Raw genomic sequence first — 27,522 nt, forward strand, 5'->3', positions numbered from 1 at the left:
CACATAAAGAGAAATGGAGTTTGGTACTTTTGTTACATGAAACTACTCTTTGTTGCTGAATCACATCGACATTTACCTGCTTTTCTGATCTATTTGCAGCACAAACCTCACGCAGCGTAGGTCCCAAGTCCAAACCCTCTGGAAAAGGCAAGAACAGTTATGAAAATCAAAAGGAGTAATAAACCCAATTGTCCCACAACTACAATGGCTGAACCCCAATTGAATTGGGGTATGCCTCATTGACAATGCCTCTCCATTCAGGCTTAGACCAATACTAAACAAAATAAAAATAAAAAGTACACTAGGAGCTCTTTACATCTCTGGCAGGACATATCGACTAATTCCCTAAATTTTCCCGTCGAAGGCGGAAGGAACTATGTTCCAAATATCTAGCAAAATATATACTATTGGTTCACATCAAGAGCACAGAAAAGTAAAAAAAAAAAAGATAAAAAGCACACACAACCAAAGAAATTGAAAGAGTTGAACTTGTGGTAGCTTCCTCACATGAATTATTCAAGAGAGGATATTTCTACTAGCTATTTCTATTTACTTGGTACGTCTTCTTTCTTTAGTTCATCTGATGCCTTAATTCACTAAAGCCACTTCAACATTGATATCATGCATTTATTTGTGCGCTTGATGAAGCATATTTTAGATGTACTTACTTGAGGGGGTGTATTACAGGAGACTAAGACGATTAGTTGCTGATTAGAAGATTCATTTCAAAACTCAGTCACAAGGTGATGTGGGTCACCCATATTGTCATTTAGGCTTCTTTAACCATTTAATCGCACCATGAATAAACAATCTCTTCTCACTACTCCATTGAAGCATACAAATAAAACATGTTAACCCCAACAAATAACGTAGAGTATTAAATAGGATCATATAAGAAAAGATCTTACCACCCTCTAATGGAGGAGGAGGAAAATCTCTCAGAACCCGCTCCATATGCTCTGAGCTCTCACGTTTTACAATGCGTGCCACGAGGCCCTCCAAAATTTCACCCTGCACTTTTATATGGTCTTTTGATCCTGCACATCGAACCAAAGTATGTAGGAGAAAAACACTACTTCAAGGACGAGTACAAACAACATAAACAAACAATGTAGAGGCAATTATACAGATAATAGCATGAAGGAATGGCTAATTTCAGATTGTCATTTCACTTCCCAAAGGGATGTAAGCTTTTAGCAGCAATCAAAGTTTAGAAGCACATGAAGCATTTTGCTTTTAACAACACGACAATGCTCTTAGAGATCCATAAAGGAAACAAACAAATGAAACTACTCATTGAAAGAAGTAAACAGAAAAAGATGAGTCGTGACAATTGTCTGCAGTAGGAGAATGAATTTGGCGACATACCCAGAGGGCAAGAATTGATGATAGAGATAAAGACTTTAAAGAGCAAAAGAGAGTGAAGGGAGAATCTAAGCACATAATATGAAAATCCAGGGTAAAACCTTAGACGAGTTGTACCAAAAGCAAAGGCCTGAGGGATAGAAAAAGTAAATGTATGAGCTAGCACAATAAAGAGATAAATTCGCACGAGACCTTTATTACCCTTCTTTTTTTTTTTCTATAAGCTGATTGTTGTACTAAATATTAGTTTACGCAAAGAAAATCTAGAAAAAAACATATTTCTCTAGAAACACCTCAGATTAACTAGAAACACCTCAGGTGCTTGAAAATTCACAAAACAAGGTCTTCTAGTTTCTACAGAAAAAATTCCGTTTTTTTCTTTTTCTACCTTTTCAAATCCTAGAAAAGAAACAAACATTTGAAGAAATTCAGGCTCCATAAGCAGCCAGAAGAGATCCAAATCAATATCCCCCCAATGGGCCCAATCTGCATGTAACTTAGTAATAGACAGGTAAATAATCTACCGCTTCTTCCTCCTCTTACACCTATAATATATGATATCTTACTCATATTCTCATATGCAAGAAGAGAACGTCATATTAAATCCTTCATTTTCCTTGACGTACTCGTTTTTAGTGGGTGTGACAAGACTAAAGGTCTTCACACAGGTTACTCAAAATACATGGGAATTTAACAAAGTTTTGAAGTACAAGTACCACGTAATATACACCCAACACATAGGACAAGCCGATAGACAAATCTATATTCACAATGAATAGCTCATTACACAGCTAGCCATGTATAGAAACATATCCTCAAAGCATTTTGGTAAAGAAAAAACTGTTCACTCTGTTTATTACACCTCTATGTGGTCCAATTTAAATATTTTTTGGTTGAAATTCTTGAATCACCTATCTTACAAATGTCTTATAAGCTCCACAAACCTTAAAAAGATCCTCTATCCTATACTTTGTGTAGATGTAGTTGTGCAACAATCATCGGTCTCTAGTTTGATATTGATATGGTTAAAATCGGTATGCCTCAAATAGTCGAATATTTGAGGTCGTGGCCACACCAATCCATGTACCACACCTTCATGCCCTTTTTTTGATAACATTTTCACCTTTCATCAAAATGATACCCTCCATGACCCTCCCCCGTAATACATCCTAATGTCTTCTCTTCTCTCCCACCTACTTGAATTCTGTATTATTTATTATTTTTATAAGGTACATCTGTATTGATTCCAAATTCAATGAGGCCATAATTACAAGCTACATCAAGATTAATTAGCGAAAAATCTGAAGACTCTAGAAACTGTACTAGTCTCCTTGTATCTACTATATACTTGAATTCTGTATTTATTTGTGGTGACTATCCTGCAAAGTGCTCCTTTATTGGTGTTGAATCTTCGTATCCACATTCGAGTCCCCTCAAATCTTACTCTTGGTCCCCTTACTTTCTTAGGAGATGTGATCTCCTTTAGTAAATAATGAAATTTTCATCTCGGCATTTGTTTTCAGAAAATGTTCCTTATTGAAGACTCTCAAATTTCTTGGTGTAACCATAGATACTTGATAAAGATAACATATAACATGGAGGGATTAAAGTGTATCCGAATGAGACCTTCAAGAAAATATAGTACTGCCCCGCTAAACATATCTTTGACCTTCTCAAATAAGCAAATGTGACTTCTTCAATTACATACTTGTTCATTTGTATGATGCCCTCCGTTAGGCTTTCATACTATGTCAATTAATCATCAAACAGATATTCTATGATGAGTCACACTTGCCTCAAACATTACATCTGAAAATTATTGCATCACTTAACATAAATGTATCGCTGGCAAACAGAAAATATGAGATTCCAACACTCACATTCTTCCTCATTATGTCAAGGAAACTTTGCAAACTTAACTTGACATTAATCTTGCATAGTATGTCATTATTAAGTCTTATGTGACCCTGCTAATCACAGCACTCTACAGCAGTGATTTCCTTGGTCGATTATGGGTGCCTTGACGACAATATGGCATATGAAGGAAATTGGAATATGCATGGCACTGCATCCAACCAAACTCTTCCTCCAGATTACTTAAATACAAGTTACTTCATTACTTTAAAAACCGTTTCCTTCTCTAGAAGTGCAGCAACATACATTAGTATAACTACAACATTATATCCTGATGATCATCTGACATCTTAATAACAACAACTTTACATAATGATGATCATCTGACATATTTTTTTAACTACCTACTCCACTTTTTAAGAGTTCAAACTAATGTCCCAAGCAGTTCTGCACCACTCTTGGTTAAATTACATTATCTCAGTGGAGGGAGGGTAAAAGAGAAAACACTCATATGGCAAACCACCTAACCAAAACAATTAGAAGTCACATAAAAGATAACCAATCAAGTGAAATCAGTTGAACAATTCAAATAATGTTTTGCACAATGCTAAACTTACCAGGTACAGAAATGTCAGCAACTTCAGCAAGAGCCTGGCAAACGGAGGTTGCTGTACCTTCCTCACAGAGTGCATCAAACGCAGCAAAGAAGGAAGTAACTGATTTCCTTCACACAGAAACCAAGGGATCTTCAGAAATAGACAGTTTCTCATACTCCAATTACAAAGAAACATACCCAAATTTTATGTGTTCTTTTTAATGGAAAAGAGGCAGTGTGGAACAATCACCAATGAAATTGACACCGAGAACAAACAAATGGATAAACTACCATCTTCAATTAGTAAGAAAGCCATTCAGAATGGGTATTAGAGTTGCCACATGACCTAGCTTTTCACAGAAGCCAGCGACAAACACCCAACAGCCTGTTATCTTGTGTATACTTTGTCAAAATTGACGACCATTTCACAGGTATCCATTTATGGGAAATGACAAGTCTGCTGAGACCTTAAAATCAGAAGAAGTTGCTGTATTTCAGTAGGTGTGGGAATTCAATACTCTTCTTGAGCTATCTAAGAAGAGAATACACAGATGACTCATAACACCTCGAAGTAGGCACACTGAAACAGTTTCTTCTTCTCAGTGAACTCATTCTACCATAGAATATTGAGGACAGAAAATTTGAGCGCAATTTACTAGGGCAGTGGTTTCTTAGAGCTCCCACAATTTATTTTGTGGGGGGATTGGTTGGCAGTGAGAGAAAATATCATTAAAGCAAAGAATTAGAGAAACATGAAAACAATTTACTTTGCTTGGAGTATATTCGAAAAAAGTTTGAGAAAGGAGTGAAGCACTTCTAAATTATTGCCATGGCAAATGGTGTGGAAATAACTTGGATCTGGTTTGTGGAAAATCATATCTTGGTGTGGCACTTTCTACTTCTAATATACTATTTTTACGCCAGATTATCTCATCTATATCAATAAAATAATGACCATATAAAAAAGATTTGAAACCAAAGCAACATGACGTAGCTAGGTTAACCTTGAAGGTTGAAAGAAATTGTAGTTACAAGCACCTATGGCATATGTTCCTGAACAGTGTTACAAACTGAGAGAAAGGAAGTTTACTACTCATAATAGTAAAACACTAACAAGAATCCGAAGACAATTTGCATCTTGATATCTTTAAATGTATGTCCTTTAATTGGTATAATACAACACATCCAGCATATTTCTTGGGAAATAATGTATGTCCTTTAAAAGTCTGGTGTACTGCTAACTTCCATTTCTTATAGCTAAAATATATGTACTCTTCATTTTTGATTTATCTTGATGGACTTGTGTCAAATGAGTGCAACATAGACATGGCTGCATTGTCCAAGTCCTTTAAAAGGCACCAAAACTATTAAGATTTGAAGTACTTGTATCTGAACAGCCATATAACATAGCATAAAGAATAGCTCCATAACCAGTATCAACAGCAAAAAACCATCATGCTGCATGGGACTGTTCATCAACCAATAGTCTCACAGCTTTTGTTCTTACGCTACTCACGGTCAACCTCGTACAGGGCCTCAAAGTGATACCTGGCTAGCCAACTCCTATTGCAAACCTGCTGCTATGAGGTTATAAATTCTGCTCTTTCGGGAAACTAGCAAGTATTCATAGACCTACTCCTCCTATGCCCTACTGTTTACATTGCTATACTACAAAAAAGATCCATGTCTAAGGCGAACATACTTCAAGTCTTACTTATTATCCTCGATATTTTTGTTTTTTGCAGCTGCTAGATAACCTTCAATATCCTGTTAACTTCTTTACAATATTCCTGCCACAAGTCAGTTCCATATTGCTGTACTTTAACTGCCAAACTAAAAGTTCATAAACCCAATGGTTGCTTGTATCAACTGTGACACAAATATTTTCCACAATAAGAATGAAACCAGAACACACTTAAACGCATACCTTGTTGAGAACAGCCATATATGATTTGTTGGTAATCTCCATTCTCTGCAAAAAGCAATTACATCGGGAGTTGAATAGAAATTTGGTTTTCCACTTCCCAACTCCGTGACTGCAGTCACAACCGCTGTTCAAAGAAAGATCAGAAAAAGTATCAGCAAAAGGTGGCAATCTGATAGATGTCGCAAGCCGCAACAGTCAATTACAAACACATGACCAAACAACCTTGCCAACAAACAAGTACATTTTGGACAATCAGAATGTGGTGCTCTGACTGTACATAAATCCACGTTCTCATGTAGCCTCCAAAACTATGAAGGATTCTCCTACACAGAAAGCGCCTACAGATCCTTAAGTTTTTAAAGTTCAACACAACTAATATTGTCATCTCTCAAGACCAACACATAGCCAGTTTCACCCAAAAAGATAGTCAAGTACTCTTTTCAAATGCTAAAGAGCACCCAACGGTGTGGCCTAGTGGTCAATAAAGTGGGTTGCGGAGATGAGGCTTCAGGCTCAAATCCCATTGGAAGCAAAAAAACTAGGTGATTTCTTCCCATCTGTCCCAGCCTTGGGGGACAGAGTTACTCGATACCTCGTACTAGTGGGAGGTAACATGTACCCATGGAATTAATCAAGGTGTGCGCCAGGCTGCAGGCTGGAACGTTGAAACCAAGAGATATGACCACTTCCTTTTTTGAAACTGCAAATATTTATTTTTTTGGAACTGAAGAAATATGACAACTCTCAAGATATAATTTCATGGAATTGTTAGGCTTCCTTTGAAACCTTACCATAATCATCTCGTGGGCGTTGTCCGTGGTCCCCCAACACCGCCGTGACCAACTCCATTGATATACACATGCGATTGCGCTGCAACATCCAAGGTTTATTAATTTGGGTCTTCTATAAGAAGTCATAGCAAGAGTTTTTTCACAATGGTTTTGCACTAGAGTGACAAAATGTAGAGTCAAAAATGAAAAATGATGCAAGAGAGTAAAATTAACACCAGTTGAGGATGAAATGGATAATGCTCTGAAAATTACATCCTAGTAATATTCTCAGGGGTGATTGTTCCAACAAAGTGATGTCATCTTAACAGTGATTGTATGCAACCTAGTCAACCACACTAAAGAGATGATCGCACCAATAAAATGATTGCACTATCAAAATTTAAAATATAGGGAACAGAACTATTCCCCCAGAAATCTAGTGCAAGATCTACTGCAAGCAGCTGCTCACACATAGAGGTTTACCAAATCCCATGAACTTTTTAAAGTCTCATCTCAGACTCCTTTATTATTTTTTTCTCTAATAACCATCATCTCCTAGTATTCAAGTTCGTCGACATTTTCAATGATTTTACAGAGTAACATAGTTAGGTAAAATCCTGGAAAAGCCAGTTTGGTTCTGGTCTCGACACAGTTTAGAAATTCGAATTTGTTTAAGAAATGAATTGAGTGCCCAACTCCTAGTTGCATAGACTAATTCTCAAACTTCTCTTTTTACTAACCAGAGAAACTTTACGTGGGGCATAGTCACGATTTGAAAATCAATGGATAATGGGTCTGCCCGTATACCCTTTAAATAACACTTTTGTCAGTAGACAAATCTGGTTACTACTGGCCAAAGCCCTGGGGGCAGATAATTTCACTTCTTGAGATCAAAAAAGAGGATATGGTTGCCAACTTGCCATTCACTCCGACAAGCATGGGAATAGCTTTCTGGCTTTACATGTTATCAAGCTAATCCGCGGTCTTTTTTTTCTTTTTGTTCTTTTTTCTCATACAAAAACTAGGTTTTTCCCAATCCAATTCCACCTCGCTTATCGCTGCATACCCTATTCATGCTCAAAGTTCTCCACACAAGCTATTACCCAGAAGCACTTGATCCAACGATTTTCTATCCTTCACCCATATTCTATAGCATTTTGAACCATTGAGGATGTGTTTTCCATCAACTAAGAAACTATCTTCTACCTTCACCCAAAATATTGGTTTCACTTTCTTCCTCTCGATCAAACAAACTCTTTCAAACTTTCCCCTTTTTGTGTCAACCCTGTAGATCCGAGGCTTGTTAAGGAATACTAGATGATCACCAGGATTCATTTTACAAAAAGTTTCAGTTGTCTGGGTTATATGGATTCATCTACACACGGACAATTGTGTTTAAATGATGGTGAAGGTGCAGAAATTTTTCTGTCCATGATGACAAATCCTAGACTCCATTCCAGTCTTTGGCAGCACATCCTTTTTAATCTAATTTTATGACTATATAACATTTTGCGTAAGTACGGAAAAACAGGGTTGGACTCTCCATCTGGTCTAAACAATAGGCACGCATATAATTTGTAATCAGTCAGCGAATCCAATTAATTCTGCACATCAAACAGACGATACTGGTCCGTGTATACATCTGAGGCTATCAACTCCAATTTATTAGCACTTAGTTTTGATACTTGTCTTTCTTTGTTGAAACACTGGCATACTACTGCAACTTTAGCAAAAGGATGTAGGTTGGCTTTGCTTGACTTGATTGTCTAGTTTATATGTGATAAAAAACAGTGACTTGTCGATGTTGTTGTTAATCGTAACAGAAAGGAGGATCCTGTTGTTGTTTCTTTTGGAAAAAAAAAACAGAATAAAGGCCAGAAAGAAAAAAGATAGAACAAGATAGGAGATCAGGAAAGACAAGAAATTTGAGGGACAAAAACTACAAGAAGTAAAAACCAAAGGAAGAAAACAGTAAAAATCACTTCTGTAATAGTCAGATAAAGAGGATTTTCAAGTGCATGAGGTAGCACAACTCCAGATTGTTGGATCATTATAGGTAATACTACAATTAAGGAGGAGAGATGAAGGATTGTCCCAGCTTGTATATGGTGGACAGTGTGGAAAGAACGGAATCAAAGATGTTTTGAGGGAAAGAAGAACAATTTGCAGAACTTCAAGATGAATTGTATAGCTCTTTATTATTTTTGGTGTAAACAAAAAGTTTTAGTATAGGCAGAAGAACTTTTTGATGTTATAGACTATTTGTGACAAAAAGCACAAATGGAGTCAGTCTAGTCTGTAATATTTTTGGAAGGGGGGCTACTTTGATGTAGTATACCTGTGGATAAATAGGAAAAAAAGTTATCATTCTCAAAAAAAAAAGCATGAGGTTGAACAAAGCTGAAGTTTTTGAAAATAAACTAAACGCCATATTTATTTTCTCCAGATAAACTACACCAAGTCTTCCTTGAAACTGTACAGCAGCAAGCTCTTTTAGTTCAGACTATATTTATCATTGATGAGTTTCTTGAGGCTCATTCGTGATCAGAAAACATTGAACTGAAAGAATCAGCAATGTTTATATAGTATGTACTATGAATTCTCCTACATAGGGACTAATATTTAGTTCAATACCTCAAGAAACTCATTGAACTCTGCTTGCTTCTTACTTGCTTGAGTACCCCATGTCTCACGAAACATCCGTCCAAGAACAAAGACACCAACGGCAGTATAGCTACAAAATGAAAATATTACAGCAAGCCTTAGTTGAGATTCAAAGAGTTTAACCACCATAATGATTGCCAGGTAATAGATGATCCAACAATATAGAAGGCCACGAAAGTGTAGAATGGATGATTTTGCTGTAAATGGTACCACAGGCTACGTTGTTCAGACTCGTCAAAAAGTTGCCGCACCCAAGTCGGTCCTCCAAAAATGCACTACTTTTGGAGGATCCGATGTGCACCCAGGGAAGCATTTTGAAGAGTCCGAACAACATAGCCCGCAGGCCTATATCATTCTCTGCACAACATAAGAAGCATCAGTGCACAATATAAACCATCAAGAATGTAGTTGATCAGTTTATCACACTACAAAGCAGAAGATGAATGTCATATGAAGTCACTCTTGAGCTCCATTGCTTTTTAACAATAGCACAGCCATAACTCGACAAGATAGTTTGAACCAACAACCACTGAGCGTACAATTAAGAGTACCAAAAAAACAATAGTTACACCAATAATCTTTGTATACAGAACATGGTGGCGTGCAGGTATTCAACTACTTTTTTTTTTAAACCATGTTTATTATAACAACATAGAAATACATAAGAAGGGGACATAGACCTTACCTCCTATAGCAAGGGTACAGTATAGAGGGCAACAAAAAATATGGAGAAACTTATGGAACAGTCCAGCCCCAACCAAGGTAAAATGCTTTACTTGGCTGGTGGTTAAAAGAGCATGCCTGACACAAAAAGTTTTGAAGAAAAAGAGGGCCATTACAGTTTCCAGGTGCTTCTTATGCAACGAGAAATGTTAGTCATCTGTTTTTACACAGCACTTTTACAGCACAGCTTTGGTCTCTATTTCTCAACATAACAAAGACAGGTTGGATAATGCTGGAGCATACTGCAGATTTGCTTAGCTGCTAGATGAAAAGAAGAGGCAGCAAAAGTCAAAAGAAGTGGTGGAGGATCATACCACAATGCATCTGGTGGACAGTTTAGAGAGAGAAATGGGATGCGTTATGAAGATAGATCTAATCTCATTTAGAAAGTTAGATGGAATTGTATAATATCTTTCTAGTTTTGATGTAAAGAAGTAGGTTTAGAGGATATAGATCTTTTTGTAGATTTATCAAGATCTCTATTTTTTATTTTTATTTTATCTAACACTTTTTGATGGTGCTCAGCATGTCCTCAATGCTGAGGAATAGACATTTACCAGTTTCAAAAAAATAGAACATGTTTAAACCAAAAAAATATGCCGTACTAATAAGCAAAACATACATATTTCCAAAGCTATTCTTGGCATATGCTCCACCCTCATGCCCAGCATACATAAAAAGAGATCCAGAATGCTTAAGAGAGACCTGAAAAAAAAGCTCCCGCATAAGCAGCATAAAAAACACCTATAAGAAACAAGTTCTAAAAATTGAAGAACAGAATATAAAAAGAGATTATGACTAGATAACCCCAGCTAGAACAACGACCAAGGTAGTGAAAATGGTGCCTTCATCTTATAAAAATCTAAACTTCCTAGGGTAAGGGGCGGGCGCACTATCCACCGAGTTTAGAAGGATGTGATTGGTCCAAAGGGCGGGTCACAGACAGATTTCTCGGTTATCAAAAAAAATCTAACTTCCTAAAGTGATGTTTTGATGAAGGACCGAGAACTGTAAGGTAAACTTTAACTCAAAATCAGACCTGTTCAAGGAAAATGTACCTTCTCAATAAAAAGAAAAAACGGAATTTAAATTAGCATAACATCAAAAGCCAAACAAGCTTGAGTCCTACCTCAACCGTAGCCAAGCCTTTGGAGACCATCTCTATCATCCTTGTCCTAATCTGAAAAACCATACTACAATGCTTGAATTTCCACATTTAAGTGTCATGAACCTCAGAGAAAGAGAAGTTGGAGAGATCACTACCTCCTGATCTGATTTCTCATTCTCAAATTTTGGGTAGAAAGTGGCCCTTATTTGGGCTTTTGAGAATGTGGAGTTATCTACAGTAAAATTTTCCAATAAACTACCCTTAAATAATTTGCTCAAAAGAGCACTTTTTTGTTCATTTGGTGTTTTTACAGCTTCAATCTTTGGGGCTCCAGACACTGTTCCATATGACTTGGGTTTCCAGATGACTTTTTGATGCTGCACAGGTGATTGGGGTGCTAATCCAACGCTGCCAAACTGAAGAGATGCAACTGGAACACTAGACTGTGCACCACTTTCAGTAATATTCAAGGAATTTAGACGGTCAGCAATGGCTCCAGTAGTTGCAGGAGATGCAGGTTCGACATTTGAAGACGAACCTGGTACCCTATTGGAACTTCTCACTTGCCATTTTTTTTCTTTATAACCGCCCTTTCTCTGCAAATCAGAAAATTAAAGTTTATTAAACTAGATCCAAATTTTAGATGCACTTACAGACATAACAAAAAAGATAGAAAAAGATTGACAGAGTGCATACTCCACAACTATCTCAGTCCCACCTAATCAACTAAACTACAAACACGTGTAGTGGCACAAGAAGCACACATGTAAGGTGGTGTGATGATGTCACAAAGAGAAACAATTACAAAAAGAAAAGGTTTAACACAACTGCCATGGTCTGAAACTCCACTAGGAAGTAGCAAGATTTAGATAAAATCAGCGAACCAAATATAAAAAAGGCATTTCTAGCTTTGGTGATCATATAAGCACAAAACAAGAATAAAGCTTCAAAACAGAACACACTGCACCGTGGTGTTTAACTCTCCTTCCTAGTTAGCCAGTAGTTATTTGACTTCCATTTTCAAGAAACTATTGGATTTCTTAATGAAAAATATTGACACATAAGGAGCAACAACCATTACCCCTCAATTCCGAACTAGTTGAATCAGCTATACCAATCTTCAATATATGTCTCTCTCCATTTGCATTCACAGAAATAGAAATGCTTAAAATTAACCAAAAAGATAGTAACGGCAACATCCAAGATTAATAGTTAAGGAAACTACAACAATTTATCCCTCAATCCTGAACTAATTGAATCAGCTATACCACTCCCTAATTATTATTTTTTATGACAAGGGAACCCGCAGCCACTACCCTTTAGGTGCGGAAAAGGTAAACCCAGCTCTTGTGCAATAGCTCGCAAACTATACATGAGAGGTAAACTACACTAGGCAAGCCACGTGCGACGAGCTCAACCTTTCCATGTGCATTTGAGGAATTAGAATATTTAAAATTTAACCAAAAAGATCATAGTGACAACACCGAAGATTATCACAGAATCGACTCGTTCTTTTAGAATGCAATCTCAAAATTGGACATTCAGAACCAAAAACAAAAACAAAAAGGACAATATACCCTCTGTCCCTCCCAATTTATGTGAAAAGAATCGTACCCAAAAACTCAAAAGAGAAGATCAACATACCAATATCAAAACTTGATCAATAACCCAACAAATGTAATACTCCCTCTGTCCCTCCTCCCAATTTATGTGGAGAAAAAATCATTCTTTTTATAATACAATCTCAAAATTAAATATTTCGAACCAATATCAAAACTTACATCAATGATCCAATAAGTACATAAAATCATACTCTCTTCATTCCAATTTACACAACATTTTTCATTTCTCAAAGATTCAAAACTGGGTGAACTTCAACCTAACATTTAAAAAGTAATTCTTCCATCACATTAACATGCTCGTATAATTTTTTTTAACATTTAATCAACTCTCAATACACAAGTATAACATAAATTGAGATAAAAGGAGTAATAACATACCTGATTGTTTGGCATGAGTGAAGAGAATAGCGAGGTACTGTGTGTGAGGGAACGAGATTGAAAGCGAAAGAAGATTCTAGAAGGGAAATATGAGGAAGAAGAAGAAGAAGAAGAGAGATTGTGAGGGAGATGGAGTTTAGCAGTGAAAGAGTAAACGATCCTATGCGAAACCGACATTCAGTGCTATAGAAAAGGAAGACTCAACTGTTGTATATATAAGAAGCCAGAAAATTTCAGGGGGAACCGGCACTCTCCAATTGGGTTCCATATACACAATACAATACACTACAATATACGAAAAAGGACTAAAAATATCTTTAAACTATTAAAAATGTGTAAATAATGGGGAAAAAAAGAATTTATAGATGTAAAATATTTCTTTTATTTTAATTTATAATTAATTATAAGAGATTTTTTTTTCAGTAATTTCCATTAAATTTAGTGAAAATGAACAAAATTATCCACTAAACCTAAAACTTCCCGACTTTGTTAGTTTTCTGTCCATTACTTTTTCATATTTTAATAAGAGAAAATGCTCAAATATGCTATTGAATTTTAAAAAAAGGTTTATTTATATCATTAGTTAAAAGTTTAACTTATTTATGTGATTATCGTTAAAGAAAAGGTTCATTCATGCAATTATTTTTTAATGGTGGTTTTGCAAAACAATTTTTAACAAGTGGCCAATTTTGATTCGGCCACGTTATCAATTTTTTTTATTAAAAAAATCAATTTTTATTCAGAATTTTGATTTTCTTATTAAAAAAATTGATGACATGACCAATTATAATTCGGTCACGTCATCAATTTATTTAATTAAAAAAAATTAAGTCAATTTTTTTTCAAAATTATGGTTTTTTTATTTAAAAAATTAATGACGTTGCCGAATTATAATTGGTCACATATCTAAAATGGTTTTACAAAATCACTGGTAAAAAATAATGACATGAATGAGTTTTTTCTTTAACGATAATGACATAAATGAGTCAAATCTTTTCTGAAAATTCGATGACATATTTGAGTCTTTTCCTTTTTAATAAGAAAGGATTATAATTGTCTTATCTTCGTTGTTTAAATTAGTAATTTTTTAAAAAGCAACTTTATTAGTTTCAGAGGGGATTAATGATTCATTTGCTAGAAAAAAGATTTTAATGGTTTTAAAATATTGCAATTTATGAAGTTTATAACATGAGTTGCTTCAAGGATTTATCATTAATTTAGTTGATTCATTCTTGTGTGTGAATGTGGCATGTTTTCATCATTCATCAATAAAATTTACCTTTCTTTTAGTTGACTCATTCTTTTCTTTTTTTTCCGACCGTTGTTCGATACTCACATTAAAAGCTTGATAAAATCCAAATTCGCACAAAAAAAGTTCCACAATAGGATAAATCGCTCTCTAACAAAGACAACTCCGTACCCAAACTCGAACCTTCTAATATCAGCCAAGGAAAATAATAGTTTTTCAACATTCAGTACACCATAATTAGAAACAGTGGAAATAATGTCCTTTATTCCAAACTTTCTTGGACCTTTTAATACAAAAATGTTTGAAAGAAAAATATGTAACTGTAAACAGAACCCAGCCTAATCAAAATATAATGAGACTCTCATCTTTATAGCTGTGATCTTGTAATAATAATAAGTAGATCAGACACTACATAAAATTGTATTAATAACTGATCTTTCCTGTAACTATTTCCTCCTAGGTAATCTATGCTTCGTATTATTCACAAAGCTAGGAAGGAACTACACTGACCATATAGATAATGGACAGTTGGACAATCTTCGCGACCAAGCTAGTCGATGTAATCCTCTTTATCAGGATTAACTACAATAGATACATTTTCTTCATCAGTGGCAACATCACCCAGAATTGTATCTTGCATCTCTATGTCATCGTTTTGGATGGGAGATTGATCGGGTTCTGGTTCTGGTTCTGGTTCTGGGGTAAGAGGTCCTTGAGGATTTCCAAAAACAGTGCTAAATATGTGTCTATGGCATTCATCACAAAAGTAAAAATAAGTAAAATGACCCTCGTATAAGAGCCTATGTACCATTGCATCTGGTAGGACTCGCTGCAAGAACTCACTTGTGGATGGCGGTACCACCATATCTTCCATTCCCTGATGATAAAATTTGGTTACTTTACACATGTTGTTCGTAAATATGTTCATAAATCATGAGGAATTATCTTGAATAAGGGGAACGAAAACAGGTAAAGGAGGATGTGACTAACCTGCCATACATGTATTTGACCAAGGAATCCAGTCAAGATTTCGTCTGTTTGACCAAATAGAGATTTAATCCAATGCATAATACCCTTCCCAGTGCGTGTCCTCTGTACTTTGAGGTCTGCAGGACTAAAACCCCAATTGGAAACCTGTAAGACAGCTTCCTCTACAAATGGTTTTGCATTCTTTTGTCGAACAGATTCTTCTACATCTCTCTGCCAGAACTTTTCAAACAATGGATGCTCCAGCAAAGCTTTATCCTGGAAAGGTTAGCCATTCTGTCGATTAGGCAAATGTTGATCTGGGAATAAATGTACCAAAGCCACTCAACCTCCACAGAATCTCTTACAAAACAATGTTCTTCTTTTAACTACAAATAAAGGGTAAACAGCGTTTTCGTGATTTGATTTCTCTTTAGCTTTGTTTCATTCATGAATAATAATAAGATGTGCACAATCAATTTAGCGGTGTAACTCTTGTTACACTATTTCATAGTTGTTGGTGAAGCATCAAGGTTACTTACTCTTATTCCAAGAGACAAGGCAAGCCGTGTTTCAATCTGGCCATGGACTCCACTAAGGAAGCTTCTACGGTAAAAGTAAGGAAGTAGTCTTGGAAACTTCCTAGCTAATATATACATGTTTTTCTTCTTTGTTGTCCATTTCTTCCACATTTTACTTTTCTCCTCCTTGGTCATTCTTGGTTCATATGGACTAACCATTGGAGCGACCATGACGGCACCTGCAAATCCACTTAGGAATTAGATTCAACTGAGAGAATATGAAACGAACCTAAATGTTGTTTTGCATGTTGAGTTTAATAGATAATAATGGGGCTTTGAAATCTTCGCCATAAATCACAGGTGCAATGAAGTGTTTGAAGAACCCTAAGGACCCAGAATCAAGAAAGAGCATCAACAGTATCATGAGGCCTTCTTTCACCCACTGTAGCAGACTAGTGACCTTTCCAACTGCAAAAGTATGTTTAGGCCTTTGTGGCACTTCTCTTAATATAAGCATTATGTTAGTTGTTGTGTATCACTCATTTGGCAGGATTCATAGACTTGGTCAATACTTCTTATTATTGGGCAATTTTTATTGTGTCCATTTTCCCCTGAGAAGATGCTATAGAGTTGTACAGTTTCCAACTCTCGGTGATAAACATCAAACACGTTGACTTTGACAGGCTGACAACAGCCAGCTAGGTGGCTAGAATGATTTCTCTAAGGAACCTTGCATGTGAACTGGAGACGGAATGGCAAACAATTTGTAAAAACAAAGAAAAAGACCATCTTTTACCTGCAATCCTGTCAGGGATGTATCTAAGGGCGGCCCAAGCATGCATGCATCCACCTGAAAATCCCACCACCCAGAATTTGTCAGTGACATTGACTGCATAGGATAAGTGTAGCATATCCATGGCTGATGACTCAAGGTTCCTGGAAGGATGAGGATCACTTTCTCCAAATCCTGGAAGATCATATGTTACCAAGCGAATACCATATTCTTGCAGTAGAGAAGTCTTAATGCCAGGTATTCCTGCTTGTTTTGGGGAGACAAACACACACCATTAATACACATGCAAAAGCTTGTATAACTGACTTGCCAAAATTAACCACTTTAATCTCTGTTTGTTCGAGGTGAAAGCAGAGAATAGGAAGACGGATACATAGAATTGATTGGAAAGGTTTAACGGTTAATAATTAGTACAATACCTGCAATCCGAGACGAGACAAAAGAATGCGGAGCAATCATTGAAAATCTAGCCAGCTCAGCAGGAACACCCTGCTGCTGATAAGCCAAATGTCTACCGTCTGGAAGCGAAATTCGACTAGCACTTGGAGGATGTACACACACTTTCTTGACCGATGTAGTTGGATATATATTATCATTACTTGCAATAAGCACTGTAGATTAGCCTTTATCAGTAATTGTATAAGTAGAGGTGTAGAAAGGAAAACATGAGCAACCAGTCTGAAGAAAATGAGGACATTTGCAAACATAGGTGAGTTGATCAACAATTAAAGGGTGCCAAATTATCAACCCACTCAGTAATCAAATTTTCACAAGCTCGGGTGTTAAAAGTTGAAAGGAGAAGCTGTGGATGACTGATTTATGCAGACAAGCCTTTCTCCGTCCACATATATCGGACCCCTGACCAAAGTTCTCTAAATCTACAGTCAGAGAAACAACCCTCTAGACAATCTCTCACCAACTGAATAACGTAGTTTCTGAAATTATAACCAGCAAAGACTTATAAAAGTCAAATGAGATTAATCAATTCTCTAAGCTGAGATAATGTAAATTATTCTCTTCCCATTTTACCACCCCTCGGAATTCAAGAAGCAGGATGGTTTCTAAATGCACTCCTATAAGTCTTGTTTTTCGCATCAACATAGTAAATAATGAGTAAGAAAGGCCAAGCACAACCACTAAAGATTCAAAACTTGTAACATTACAAACCCAACTGTGGCCAGAATTTGTCCCCTTGGACCAATTTAACAAGTCCTAAAACCATTTTCAGATCCAAACTAACAACATCTCAGTATCCAGATAACTAAAGCAACACCATGTTGCACAGCCTAACTTCAAACCAACCTCAACAACATACTCAGTGTGATCTCACAAGTGGAGTCCACGGGAGTTAGATTGTATGCAGACCTTGCTTATTCCAACGGCTCAGAAGAAATACTGTTATGACATCAAATAACAAGATACAAGGCAAATGAAGCAACATATAGTAATATACATTGGAGAACAAGAGACTAAGCTACTACTAAGTAATAGTACAACTAATAAGGGGAAGAGCATGACTTTATATTACTTCAAAAATCAAAACTATTTGAAATTTTGTAAGCTCAAGTTCACCAAAATTCATCCTACATTCCCTTAAGGATAGAAGCTAAAATCACAGTACCTGCAGAAGCCAGAAAAAGAACAAAAAATATCACACTCCAAGCATGTGCCGGATCGCGATCTTCCGGCAAATATTCATTCAAAAAACTCAATCTCCGGCAAACTTTACAACACAGCGGTCCAACTTTCCTCACAAGTATCGAATCCTCTCTTACCACACTCTGCTTCAATACATCCCTCACTCCCTTCCCAAACTCCACACTCATCTCCGCAAATCCTTTAGCAAACTCCACGGCATGAAATTTCCAGTTCTCACCATCTTTACCTTTCACCTCCACCCCCGCCGGCCCACCTCCGTAACCACCTCCCACTGCAGAATACCTCGAATTATACCGAACTTCAGTATCACCAACAACACTATCTGCACCTTCTCTCCATGCCGACGACGAATCGTTGACTTCTGACATTACCAAAAAAAAAAAAAGAACTTCAACAACTAAACTATGAGCTTTCTCTCTCTTCCTATTTCACTTTCTCTCACTATACAATACATACTACTACAAATATGCATAGATTCCTCTGTATGAATGATCAAAAAATGTATATATATTTTTCATTTTCATCTATGTATTGAGAGAAATGGAGTAAGTTTTTTTCTGGATTTTGTTTTCGCCATTGATGATGAAAAAGTTTGAAGTTTTATTATGTAGAAGAAAATTGTATGGGGATCAAAGTGTAATTAGAGGAAAATAGAAGGGGTGGTAGGTAAAAGAGATAAAGGGTTGAGATTAAGCCACGTAACGAAGAACGGCAAAAGAAGAAAGTGGAGTAGAGTGAGGTGGCGATAGTTGTGGGGGGTGGGGTAGTCGGTGGGGCCGTTTGATTTTTTTTGGTTGTTTTCAATAAGATCGTATTAGAATTCGATTAAATTTAAATTTAATATTATAATAATAAATAATTGAAAGCCATATTTTATTTTGAAAAATTTATAAATAGTCATTAAAAATAATTATGTAACTATAGTTTGTTGTTACGATTTGTAATTGTATGTTAGAAGAAGGAGAGAAATAAATTGTATTTATATATATATTATATATTTGTATATTAGAATTTGTATTTGTATATGCGAGAGGAGAGAAACGAAAGAAAGGTACACATAATTATAGCTAAAAAGAAATTGTGAGTAATAACTAATTTAAACTCTAATTATATTAGCTATTAATTAGTATATATTTAATTATCCGTGTAATTTCCCTCTCAAAATGCAAAACCTTTGAATTAAGAACGGAGGATCTCAATTATTATACTACAAATAATATTGAATGATAAATATTGTTATCGTGCTTTTGTATATATAACATAATACATTACAATACACTCAAACTTAATTTAAGTTAACAAATAAGTACTTTAATTTTGATGGTGTACGTTCAAAATCTCAACTTGGTGTTAGCTGATAATTAAATACTTCAAGTCAACTGTACTCGATAAATTTTAAAGGCTTTGAAATAATTATTTTATAAATTTAAATATTTTAATAATACGATAAAAATGTATTAAGATATCTACGTATCTAATTTTCGAAATATTATAACCATGGAAGAATAATATGGTCCCCGCCATGCCCCACCAAAACCATTCCTCCCGGCGTCCTAAAATAGGTCGTAGCATTGGGGTTTGTATTTTTATTTGACTAATGATCCCTAAGTATGTTACGATTTAGTTATATATTTTATCGCGTATTAAGGTACGTGTATTAATATTATAAATTTTTATGTATTAGTAATACAAGAGAATTTAATGCATGAATTAGTATAAGATTTAATTATTTTTTAAAATCTTTTTTATATATTTTTCATCATGATTGTTGAGAATATCATTGTAAAATAAATACGTTTATGTCGTGCATGTTATTTTTTATACTAAATTAAACAAAACATAAGTAATAGTTCATGCATAATTAATTCAAAATAATTTATGTATAATAAATATAAACATGCATAACTAATACTCCTTGTCTTATTTATTTATTTATTTTTTTACTTGACACAGCTAGTAAGAAAATAATTTGACATAGCGAATTTATTCCTATTAATTGATAGAATTGCAGGAATCAATTTACTTATTAATTGAGAGTATAATGGATAAAAGAAATATATTGTGTTTTCTTGATTTGTTAAAATGGACAAGTTAAAAAAAGAACCGAGGAAGTGCAAGTGTTAGTGTTGCAAGCATAATGTATTAGCATGATAAAAGATATAATTATCCCTCAAAATATTTTCTACGTCTTCTCTACGATATTTGTGGATTGGAGTTCATAAACATATTATTTTTAAAAATATATGAAATAATGCATGTCATTTTTAACATATCAATCAAATAATACATGATTAGAACATAATATTCAAATAAATAGTATAAATAAAATTAATAACTAATATTTATGTAATATTATTTTTAGGCACCTTATCGAACGACTTATAATATATATATAGGTGAAATTATTATTTGAAAAAAAAAACAGTTGCAACAATGAAAATGGAAGTGTGGCGCATGCTGAAAAAAAATGGAATGTATATTGTAAAGAATGTTAACTTTTGGGGAGTAAAATGAAAATAATAATTAGAGAATTAAGAAAAAGAAATGCACTTTTTTTTAATAAAGAATAAAAAATAAATAAAAAGGAGAATAATTGGAAAAAAAATTGCACGTGGAATCTAATACCCATGATATAATAATTGGCCCCCAAAAAATGAATTATATTAGTTGGTGTTGTGGTCCAGCATAAGTGATGCCAAACACAGACTGTAAATAAACATTACATTAAATCTCACAACTCATTTTGATATACCAATAAATACTTCACACAAATAATGTGAAGTAAAAAAATGATCAAAAAGATTACGAAAGAATATGGTGTAGTAGATGTGATTGTTTCTTTTTTAATAGAATATTTTGGATTTAAACTCCAAATAATAGCACGATTCTTGGTAGGAAGAGTTTTTCGAATGAGATCTCACGTAGCATGACTTGAGCTTCAATGCAGATACCAAACATCGAACAACGAAAAATCTTTTGAAAATAAAAATTTGATAAAAAAAACTACAAATAAATGAATTAAGGATCTATGGAAGTTAAAACATGTATATTAAAAAATGATCTAATCGATTTTTTGTCCTACATAAGAAAATTCAATATTTCATCTTATTCTTAAGATTGAATAAATGAGTAGATGATATATTATGAAGCTCAATATTGATAACAATAATTGATTAAGCTCTGATGTGATACAATATAAAGTAATAAATTTTGAATCTACCTCTCTCCAAATACTATTTCACCAGACAAAAAATATATTAACGACAAGATAAGAAAATCAACCATCCTTTTTCAGTCATTAAAAATGTTTTTTTAAGAAATAAATTTTCTAATTATTTTTTTAACAAGAAAAAAACATGACTTAATTCACTTACTAATTTAATTCATCAATTCTAGACATGATAAAATGGTAAGCTTTGTCCTCATATAGGGGAGAAGTTGTACTAGTATGGTTTGGCCAAAAAAATAATTGTAGTATAGTCTAAGCTAAGATGATAACTTTGTTGAATCCTAGGCCCTACCTATTTGAAGTTTGAAAAAAATAACAGAAGAATTAATTAACTTGTTAGCTATTAAAATTTAAGATTTCGTTGTTTTAAATTTAAGCTTGAAATATAAGATCATCTTTGATTAAAAAAATGAAAAAGAATAATTTACATCTTAAAGTAGATTTCTTACTTTATCTTTTTATGTTCGTACAAAAAAAAAAACACTAAAAGCATTTATATCAGGCAAATATGTTGAGACGTGAGAGTGGAAGTAATAAATAGTAATAAGTTAAATGGGTAAAAGAAATAGCATATAGTTAAAATATACAACTCACAAAAAGCACAATAAGTAATAATTTTCAAGTGAAATTTTGATAATATACTCTTTAAAATAAGAAAAGGGCTTAAAATATTCTAAATAGAGAGCATTATGGTCTTATTGACTCAGTTAAGCTACAGGAACCCTTCTGATATTTACTACAAACGTATTGCAATACTATCAAAAGTCTATTTCATCTATTGGCAAATTCTCTACTAAAAAATAACCTTTTGACACAAGCAAGCAAGGAATTGGAAAATAGAGACTGCCATCAACAAAGACCACAAAATAAAATTCCACAAAAATGTTGAGAAATCGCGGTCAGAAAAGACTCGAATACACACTGAATGGTGAGTATTCCAGTATCGACGAATTCTAGATTTCTTCAGTAAGGAATTATGATAATCTTAGCCACTCAAGACATTTTTTGTCTCCAACCAGAGCCAAAGTACATTGTAGCAGTCCACATTCTGTAAAATACCCAGCAAATGAAATGAAAAAACAATTGTTTCTTTCCTTTTATTCCTAAATAACAGATGAACTCACAGAATCCAACCCCACAAGAGGATCCAGAAAACTGCTCATGGAGCCAATTAGTAGCCCCAGTAGTCGTTTCGAATTTCATCATCAAATTTCTTCTTTAACTCGGGATGCTTTGCGAAGTATTCTTCTGCTGTCATGGTACTGAGTTTTTTCTGTAAATCAAAACAGAGCTACACTTGAATATGCATATTGAGGAAGAGAAAAGTTAAATTGATGTGTTATACTGGATATAAAGGAAATTAAGGGGCAACTCTGCATCACCTTCAACTCTTGGACCTCGGCAACTTCCTTTTCTAATCTTTCAGACTCCTTAAGTGATTGCTTCTCAGCTTCTTTCAGTTCCACCAACTGCAGTTTGTACAAATAATTTCATTAAACAATTACTGGAACATGAAACTTCTATATTTCTGAAACGTGAAATTTCAATTTAAGCATCAACACTTTTAGAACATGCACACAACATAAGCGGACACGAACATAAATCCTGTTGCAAGTAAAATCTGAGGACAACCAATAAAAATTTACATTTGAAACATGTAAAACACAAGATGATTCTTGTAGGATGAGTTGTTATCACTTTGTTTAATACATTAAACCTACTTTGTCTTTTGTTCCATTTAGGGGCAGTTGAATGCCTCTCTATGTGGCTGACTACAGCCTACTCATCTTAGAGAAATCAAATTAGCACAAAAGTATTCAGTTCAGAGTATTGTTCAATTGATAGGACTCTATCTCACTCACAACTTTCTATAACAATGGTGAATTCAAATTAGCACAAAAGGGTTCAGTTCTCAGTATTGTTCAATTGATAGGACTCTTCTCTTACAACCTTTTCTTTATAATAGTGGTATCTTGGCTTAACTTGGTGCACTTCGACTATTCTACAAGGCACCTGCTATCTCACCACCAGAATAGGTACCTAGCAACTGTGTCCATCACGACTTATCCCCCCTTACTAACAGCAGGTGCATTTTGTTCTTTCTTACTCACCCTATTTTAGAACGAAGTCAATCATACAACTAACTATTTTATAGTATATCAACAGAGAGACAGAATAATTAGGAAACAGAAGAAATTACAAGACCAAACTATCAGGGAGGGGAGTAGTAACATGATTTCCCTTACCAAAGCATCAAACTTGGGTTTGTATTGAGGAGTAACTGTGTCCTCAAACTTGGGGATCTCAATGCCTGCAAGACAGCATTATTGAAATCACTAACTCAAGATAGGATACATTAGTTTGAACAAGAAACATAATAAATATAAGTTGAATCACAGACTTTAAAACAATATTAGGCAATAGGCATGACCTCCATAGATCCAACAGTGACAGAAAATAATAAATAACAAGAAGGCTGTCTATTGTTCAAACAAGAGAACATTTCAACTGACTGCAAAGAAAATTGACAGGAGACAGGGAGGTGAAATTTAGCCCATGAAAATGTAACTCACCTTACTCGCCCAAATTAGGATGGATTGGCTGGGCATATATTCATTGATGGGTCATTACGGTAAAAGATTGCTAGAAAAATTTCAGATGAAAGAGGGTAGAGGTCAAGTAGAAAGCACCCTCCACCTCCAACCTGATGGTTGTGGCCTGTGGGTTCAAGCCACCATGTTACCACATCCAAATAAAGATAAGGAAATTTATGTATCCAAAAAATTGTGTTGTGGAAAAATCTGAGAACAAATTAACAAGCAGCCAAGATGACTGGTAGGGAGGAGCAGAGAATAAATTGAAATTGTTTTTCCCTGTGTCACTGAAATAAGGGAAATTTAAGGGTCTTATAAAGCTAAAGGATGTGTGTATTTCAAACAAGATCTATGGCATTTTGTGAAAACTCTGAGATTAAAAAATCACAAGAGTCCCTTGTCAAACACCATGAAATTACACTCAACGAGCAGTTCAAAGAAAAAAAGAAAAAGGAGTAACAATATTTTGTAAACCTGGTCAGTGGTCAGCAAACCAGATGTAAAGCAAGAATTTTAGAGCGCATACCATTAATTTTGATTGGAAAGTTGAAGCTGAGGGTTATACCGGCTATTGTTCGTGGCTCATTCACCATATAACAAAGTTAAGACTAAGTTTTCTAGTGTGAAAGGTTTGTATACATGGCCTAGCAGTTGGAGAGGGGATGTCTCATTTCTTTGGGTCCAACCTCCAAAACATAATTGTAAGCATAAAAAAGAGACAACTTTTTAAAAAAACAAATAATTCATCAGAACTGTCCACGAAGATACTTCACTTTCTTTAGTTCTTTAGGATTTTATGCATGACCTCAAGTTCAGAGTTAAATTTAACTCCCCCTCACCCGGAGCTACTTAAGGCATAATCTTTTAAGGGCTCATTTGGTTGGGGAACAAGTTATCCCAGGATTGTTAATCCCACCGACAATGTGGGATAAAAATAACACTACAATCCCGCGATGATATCCCAAGCAAACATGGGATAAAATCATCCTAAAATTTATCCCAGGATTAGTTATCTCTTATCCTTGTACGAAATGAGCCCCAAGTCTATTACCCTCATGCTGACAGACAAAATATAGGTATTCTCACAGCTGTGCGAAGCTATCCAAAACTTGGTGCATCTGGTGGACACGACAGCTACACAAAGATATTAAGTCTTATACATACTTGAGCCTGAGTAGAACACAAGATAAAATTTTTCATAACCAAGCAAACCAACGAGATAAACCCGGACCTTAGGCCATTTTAGATCTCAAGAGTATACTTGGTGTTGTGAGTCTGTCACTTAACTTTTATGTAACAAGAATTCCTTGTGTGGCTGATTCTTTTTTCACTTATTAATTACCAGTTAGTTCCAGAAACAGTTCTATTTTCAGATAAATTATGGCAGAACTGGATCCATCAAGTTCAGGCACCTCACTTAACCTTCATTGCTCTAAACCTTCTCAGCTTCTCTACTGTGGAAGCTCAAACACACATTCGCCCCAACTTGCTCCAGCAAGAATATTTAACTTTTAATTAAAAACTAAAGAAATTCCTCACTCTGGAACCTCCAGTAATTTAACATGACACATGACAACTTATTAAAAAACTGCTCCAATACTAGATAGTAATATTCTTCGAATTATGCACCACATCAAACAACAAGTATAACCAAACAAGCACATGTCGTTCCCAATAATCTTCATTATGTAAAGAAGATGGAAAATGATATCTTGTCTGATAAAAGAAGTTGCACAAACAACCCATTCCAGAAACAATTCATCCTTAGCAGTACTAGTGATGACCATGCACTCATAATTGCTACATTAAAGTCCTTCAACAAGAATTTTAGGATAAGTGTTTAGAAAATATGCTAGAAGAGGTTAACCATTTTCATTTAGTAACAATGATTTGATTATTTTCCATAAGAACACAAAGTAACAAAGATTAGGAGCAAGATATCCTGTGCTTGCCTTCACTAGAATGAGCTAAAAAGGAATTTATGGTCAATGTATTCATTGAACTCTTATAATGCTGGATGCTATGACCAAAGAGACTACACAGAATACATAGTAAAAAAAAAGATCATAAACGCAAAAGAAACCTGATATTCCACATACTTTCATAGGCTTCTTTGTACATGTCTACCAAGCGAGAACCAATTCCTTTCCTGTAATATTCCCAGTTTATGGGCTCAGGCTCCTGCAAGATTAAGAAGTAAAGATCTCTTATGCGTTAGAGCCTCTAAATTTATCCAAGCACAATAAATTAAACAGATTAGGAAGGATTGGATCTCAAAAGTGTAACGATACAGAGAATGATCAACAAACACCAAACTCAAATCATGCCGCCAAGTGTGCAATGCTTAGTTAGACAAAGTATGACAACAAGAACATTCAAAATGATACTACAATCAATTCAAGCAGTCAAATTTTATCCTTCAACCAACACAATTCCATAGCTCGCACAAGAATATATAGCCTAAAATGCCCAAGCTCTTGATAGAATCAATCAATCAAGTATGCCTCAATCCCAAACTAGGTAGGGCCACAATACAATCCTTCGTACACAATCCATTCTCTTCCAGCTATATAAATATATATCCAGAAATAAGCATAAAAACATTACAGTTTCAATCAATCAAGTAATACTCAATCCTAAACTAGTTAGGGCCACAATTCAATCCTTTACACACATTCCATTCTCCTCCAGCTAATATTTCATTGAATGCTCAATAACAGTTCTCTAAACCAGAAGTTCTATAAAGCTCACACTAATCCCTACACTGAAAGAAATCTCCAATCAGACAAAAACAACTGCTTGCAGCTGTCAATCACCAAAACAATCCATCAATGAACAATAAATTTTTTTTAAAAAAAATGGAAAGTCAAACACACACCTAAAGTGTCCCGGATTTTTCGAGTTTACCTATCAGGTGTTCGAGTTCCTTAGTTTCCTGCCTAAATTATCACCAACTATTTATCTAAACATAGTTCAACTATCAATGCCTAAACTATCACCAACTATTTATCTAAACATAGTTCAACTATCAATTATTACTAAAAGATGGTGATATTTCAGGTAGGAAAAGTGAACAAACAACTGATAATTGGTGATAGTTCAGGTAGTAAACTCGCATACCTGATATTAGATACGGAACTTGAAAAAACGAATAACCTAAATCATAGATCCAGCAATGAAACCCTAGATCTACATAAAAATGCAATCAGTACAGAATCAGAAACGAGAGAAAAATAGAGAGGTACCTGGCTGAACTTGGTTTGGAGTTGTGAGTTGACATCATCGAAAGCACGACGGAGATTAGAAAACTCCTTACGAGCTTCATCGGTGACAAGAAGCTTTGCCATTCCATCCCAATCAATAGTCCGGCCGGCCTTGAATGTCACATCGGCGATCTTCTTCACTGTTCCGCTCATTTTCGATCTCTTTTCTCTTCTCTCTTCGTAATCTTTTCGGCTGTGATTGATGTGCTGTGAATGTGATGAGATACAAAGGGCTTCCCTTA

The 27,522-nt window shown here is 34.9% G+C and overlaps 3 protein-coding genes across 4 annotated transcripts in view; all 3 read right to left on the reverse strand.

The window, feature by feature from the left end:
- Positions 1-13,183, reverse strand: part of LOC107004723 (tRNA ligase 1) — a 30,011-nt gene extending 16,828 nt beyond the window's left edge. The window contains exons 1-10 of the mRNA XM_015203045.2: positions 13,007-13,183; positions 11,162-11,602; positions 11,028-11,078; positions 10,521-10,603; positions 9,146-9,245; positions 6,533-6,611; positions 5,742-5,865; positions 3,837-3,943; positions 909-1,037; positions 77-138 (exon numbers count right to left, since the gene is read on the reverse strand). Of these exons, the coding sequence (XP_015058531.1) occupies positions 77-138; positions 909-1,037; positions 3,837-3,943; positions 5,742-5,865; positions 6,533-6,611; positions 9,146-9,245; positions 10,521-10,603; positions 11,028-11,078; positions 11,162-11,602; positions 13,007-13,183 (1,353 nt within the window). The remainder of the gene's footprint in view (positions 1-76; positions 139-908; positions 1,038-3,836; positions 3,944-5,741; positions 5,866-6,532; positions 6,612-9,145; positions 9,246-10,520; positions 10,604-11,027; positions 11,079-11,161; positions 11,603-13,006) is intronic.
- A 1,309-nt stretch (positions 13,184-14,492) lies between these two features.
- On the reverse strand, positions 14,493-18,782 carry LOC107005109. 2 transcript variants are annotated; one of them, XM_027913096.1, is made up of 6 exons: positions 18,157-18,782; positions 16,955-17,146; positions 16,539-16,781; positions 15,764-15,981; positions 15,246-15,500; positions 14,493-15,132 (listed from the first exon to the last, which is right to left on the reverse strand). In XM_027913096.1, exons 1-6 carry the CDS (start codon positions 18,560-18,562, stop codon positions 14,806-14,808), a joined length of 1,641 nt encoding a protein of 546 aa, XP_027768897.1. In that variant the 5' UTR covers positions 18,563-18,782; the 3' UTR covers positions 14,493-14,805. The 2 variants fall into 2 exon arrangements, with proteins under 2 accessions (XP_027768897.1, XP_015059093.1); XM_015203607.2 differs by having other exon boundaries at positions 16,539-16,778; positions 18,157-18,781.
- A 3,485-nt stretch (positions 18,783-22,267) lies between these two features.
- LOC107004950 (ATP synthase subunit d, mitochondrial-like) lies at positions 22,268-27,522 on the reverse strand. Its single transcript, XM_015203387.2, has 5 exons — positions 27,263-27,522; positions 26,117-26,198; positions 23,670-23,734; positions 22,806-22,892; positions 22,268-22,696 (listed from the first exon to the last, which is right to left on the reverse strand). The coding sequence occupies exons 1-5, from the start codon at positions 27,431-27,433 to the stop codon at positions 22,595-22,597; spliced, it is 507 nt and encodes a 168-aa protein (XP_015058873.1). The 5' UTR covers positions 27,434-27,522; the 3' UTR covers positions 22,268-22,594.

Source organism: Solanum pennellii, chromosome 11, assembly GCF_001406875.1.
Source record: "Solanum pennellii chromosome 11, SPENNV200".
Taxonomy (NCBI): Eukaryota; Viridiplantae; Streptophyta; class Magnoliopsida; order Solanales; family Solanaceae; genus Solanum; species Solanum pennellii.

Bases quoted from the DNA above. Each gene is read 5' to 3' on its own strand.
- LOC107005109 (XM_027913096.1), bottom strand. From the start codon at position 18,562: ATGTCAGAAGTCAACGATTCGTCGTCGGCATGGAGAGAAGGTGCAGAT. The intron at 15,982-16,538 runs GTAAAAGATGGT...GTGGATTTGCAG, and splicing joins CATCCCTGACAGGATTGCAG to GTGCCGTCATGGTCGCTCCA. The intron at 15,501-15,763 runs GTAAGTAACCTT...TAACCTTTCCAG, and splicing joins CCTTGTCTCTTGGAATAAGA to GATAAAGCTTTGCTGGAGCA.
- LOC107004950 (XM_015203387.2), bottom strand. From the start codon at position 27,433: ATGAGCGGAACAGTGAAGAAGATCGCCGATGTGACATTCAAGGCCGGC. The intron at 23,735-26,116 runs GTATGTGGAATA...GCTGTCTTGCAG, and splicing joins GTACAAAGAAGCCTATGAAA to GCATTGAGATCCCCAAGTTT. The intron at 22,697-22,805 runs GTGATGCAGAGT...TTTGATTTACAG, and splicing joins CCGAGGTCCAAGAGTTGAAG to AAAAAACTCAGTACCATGAC.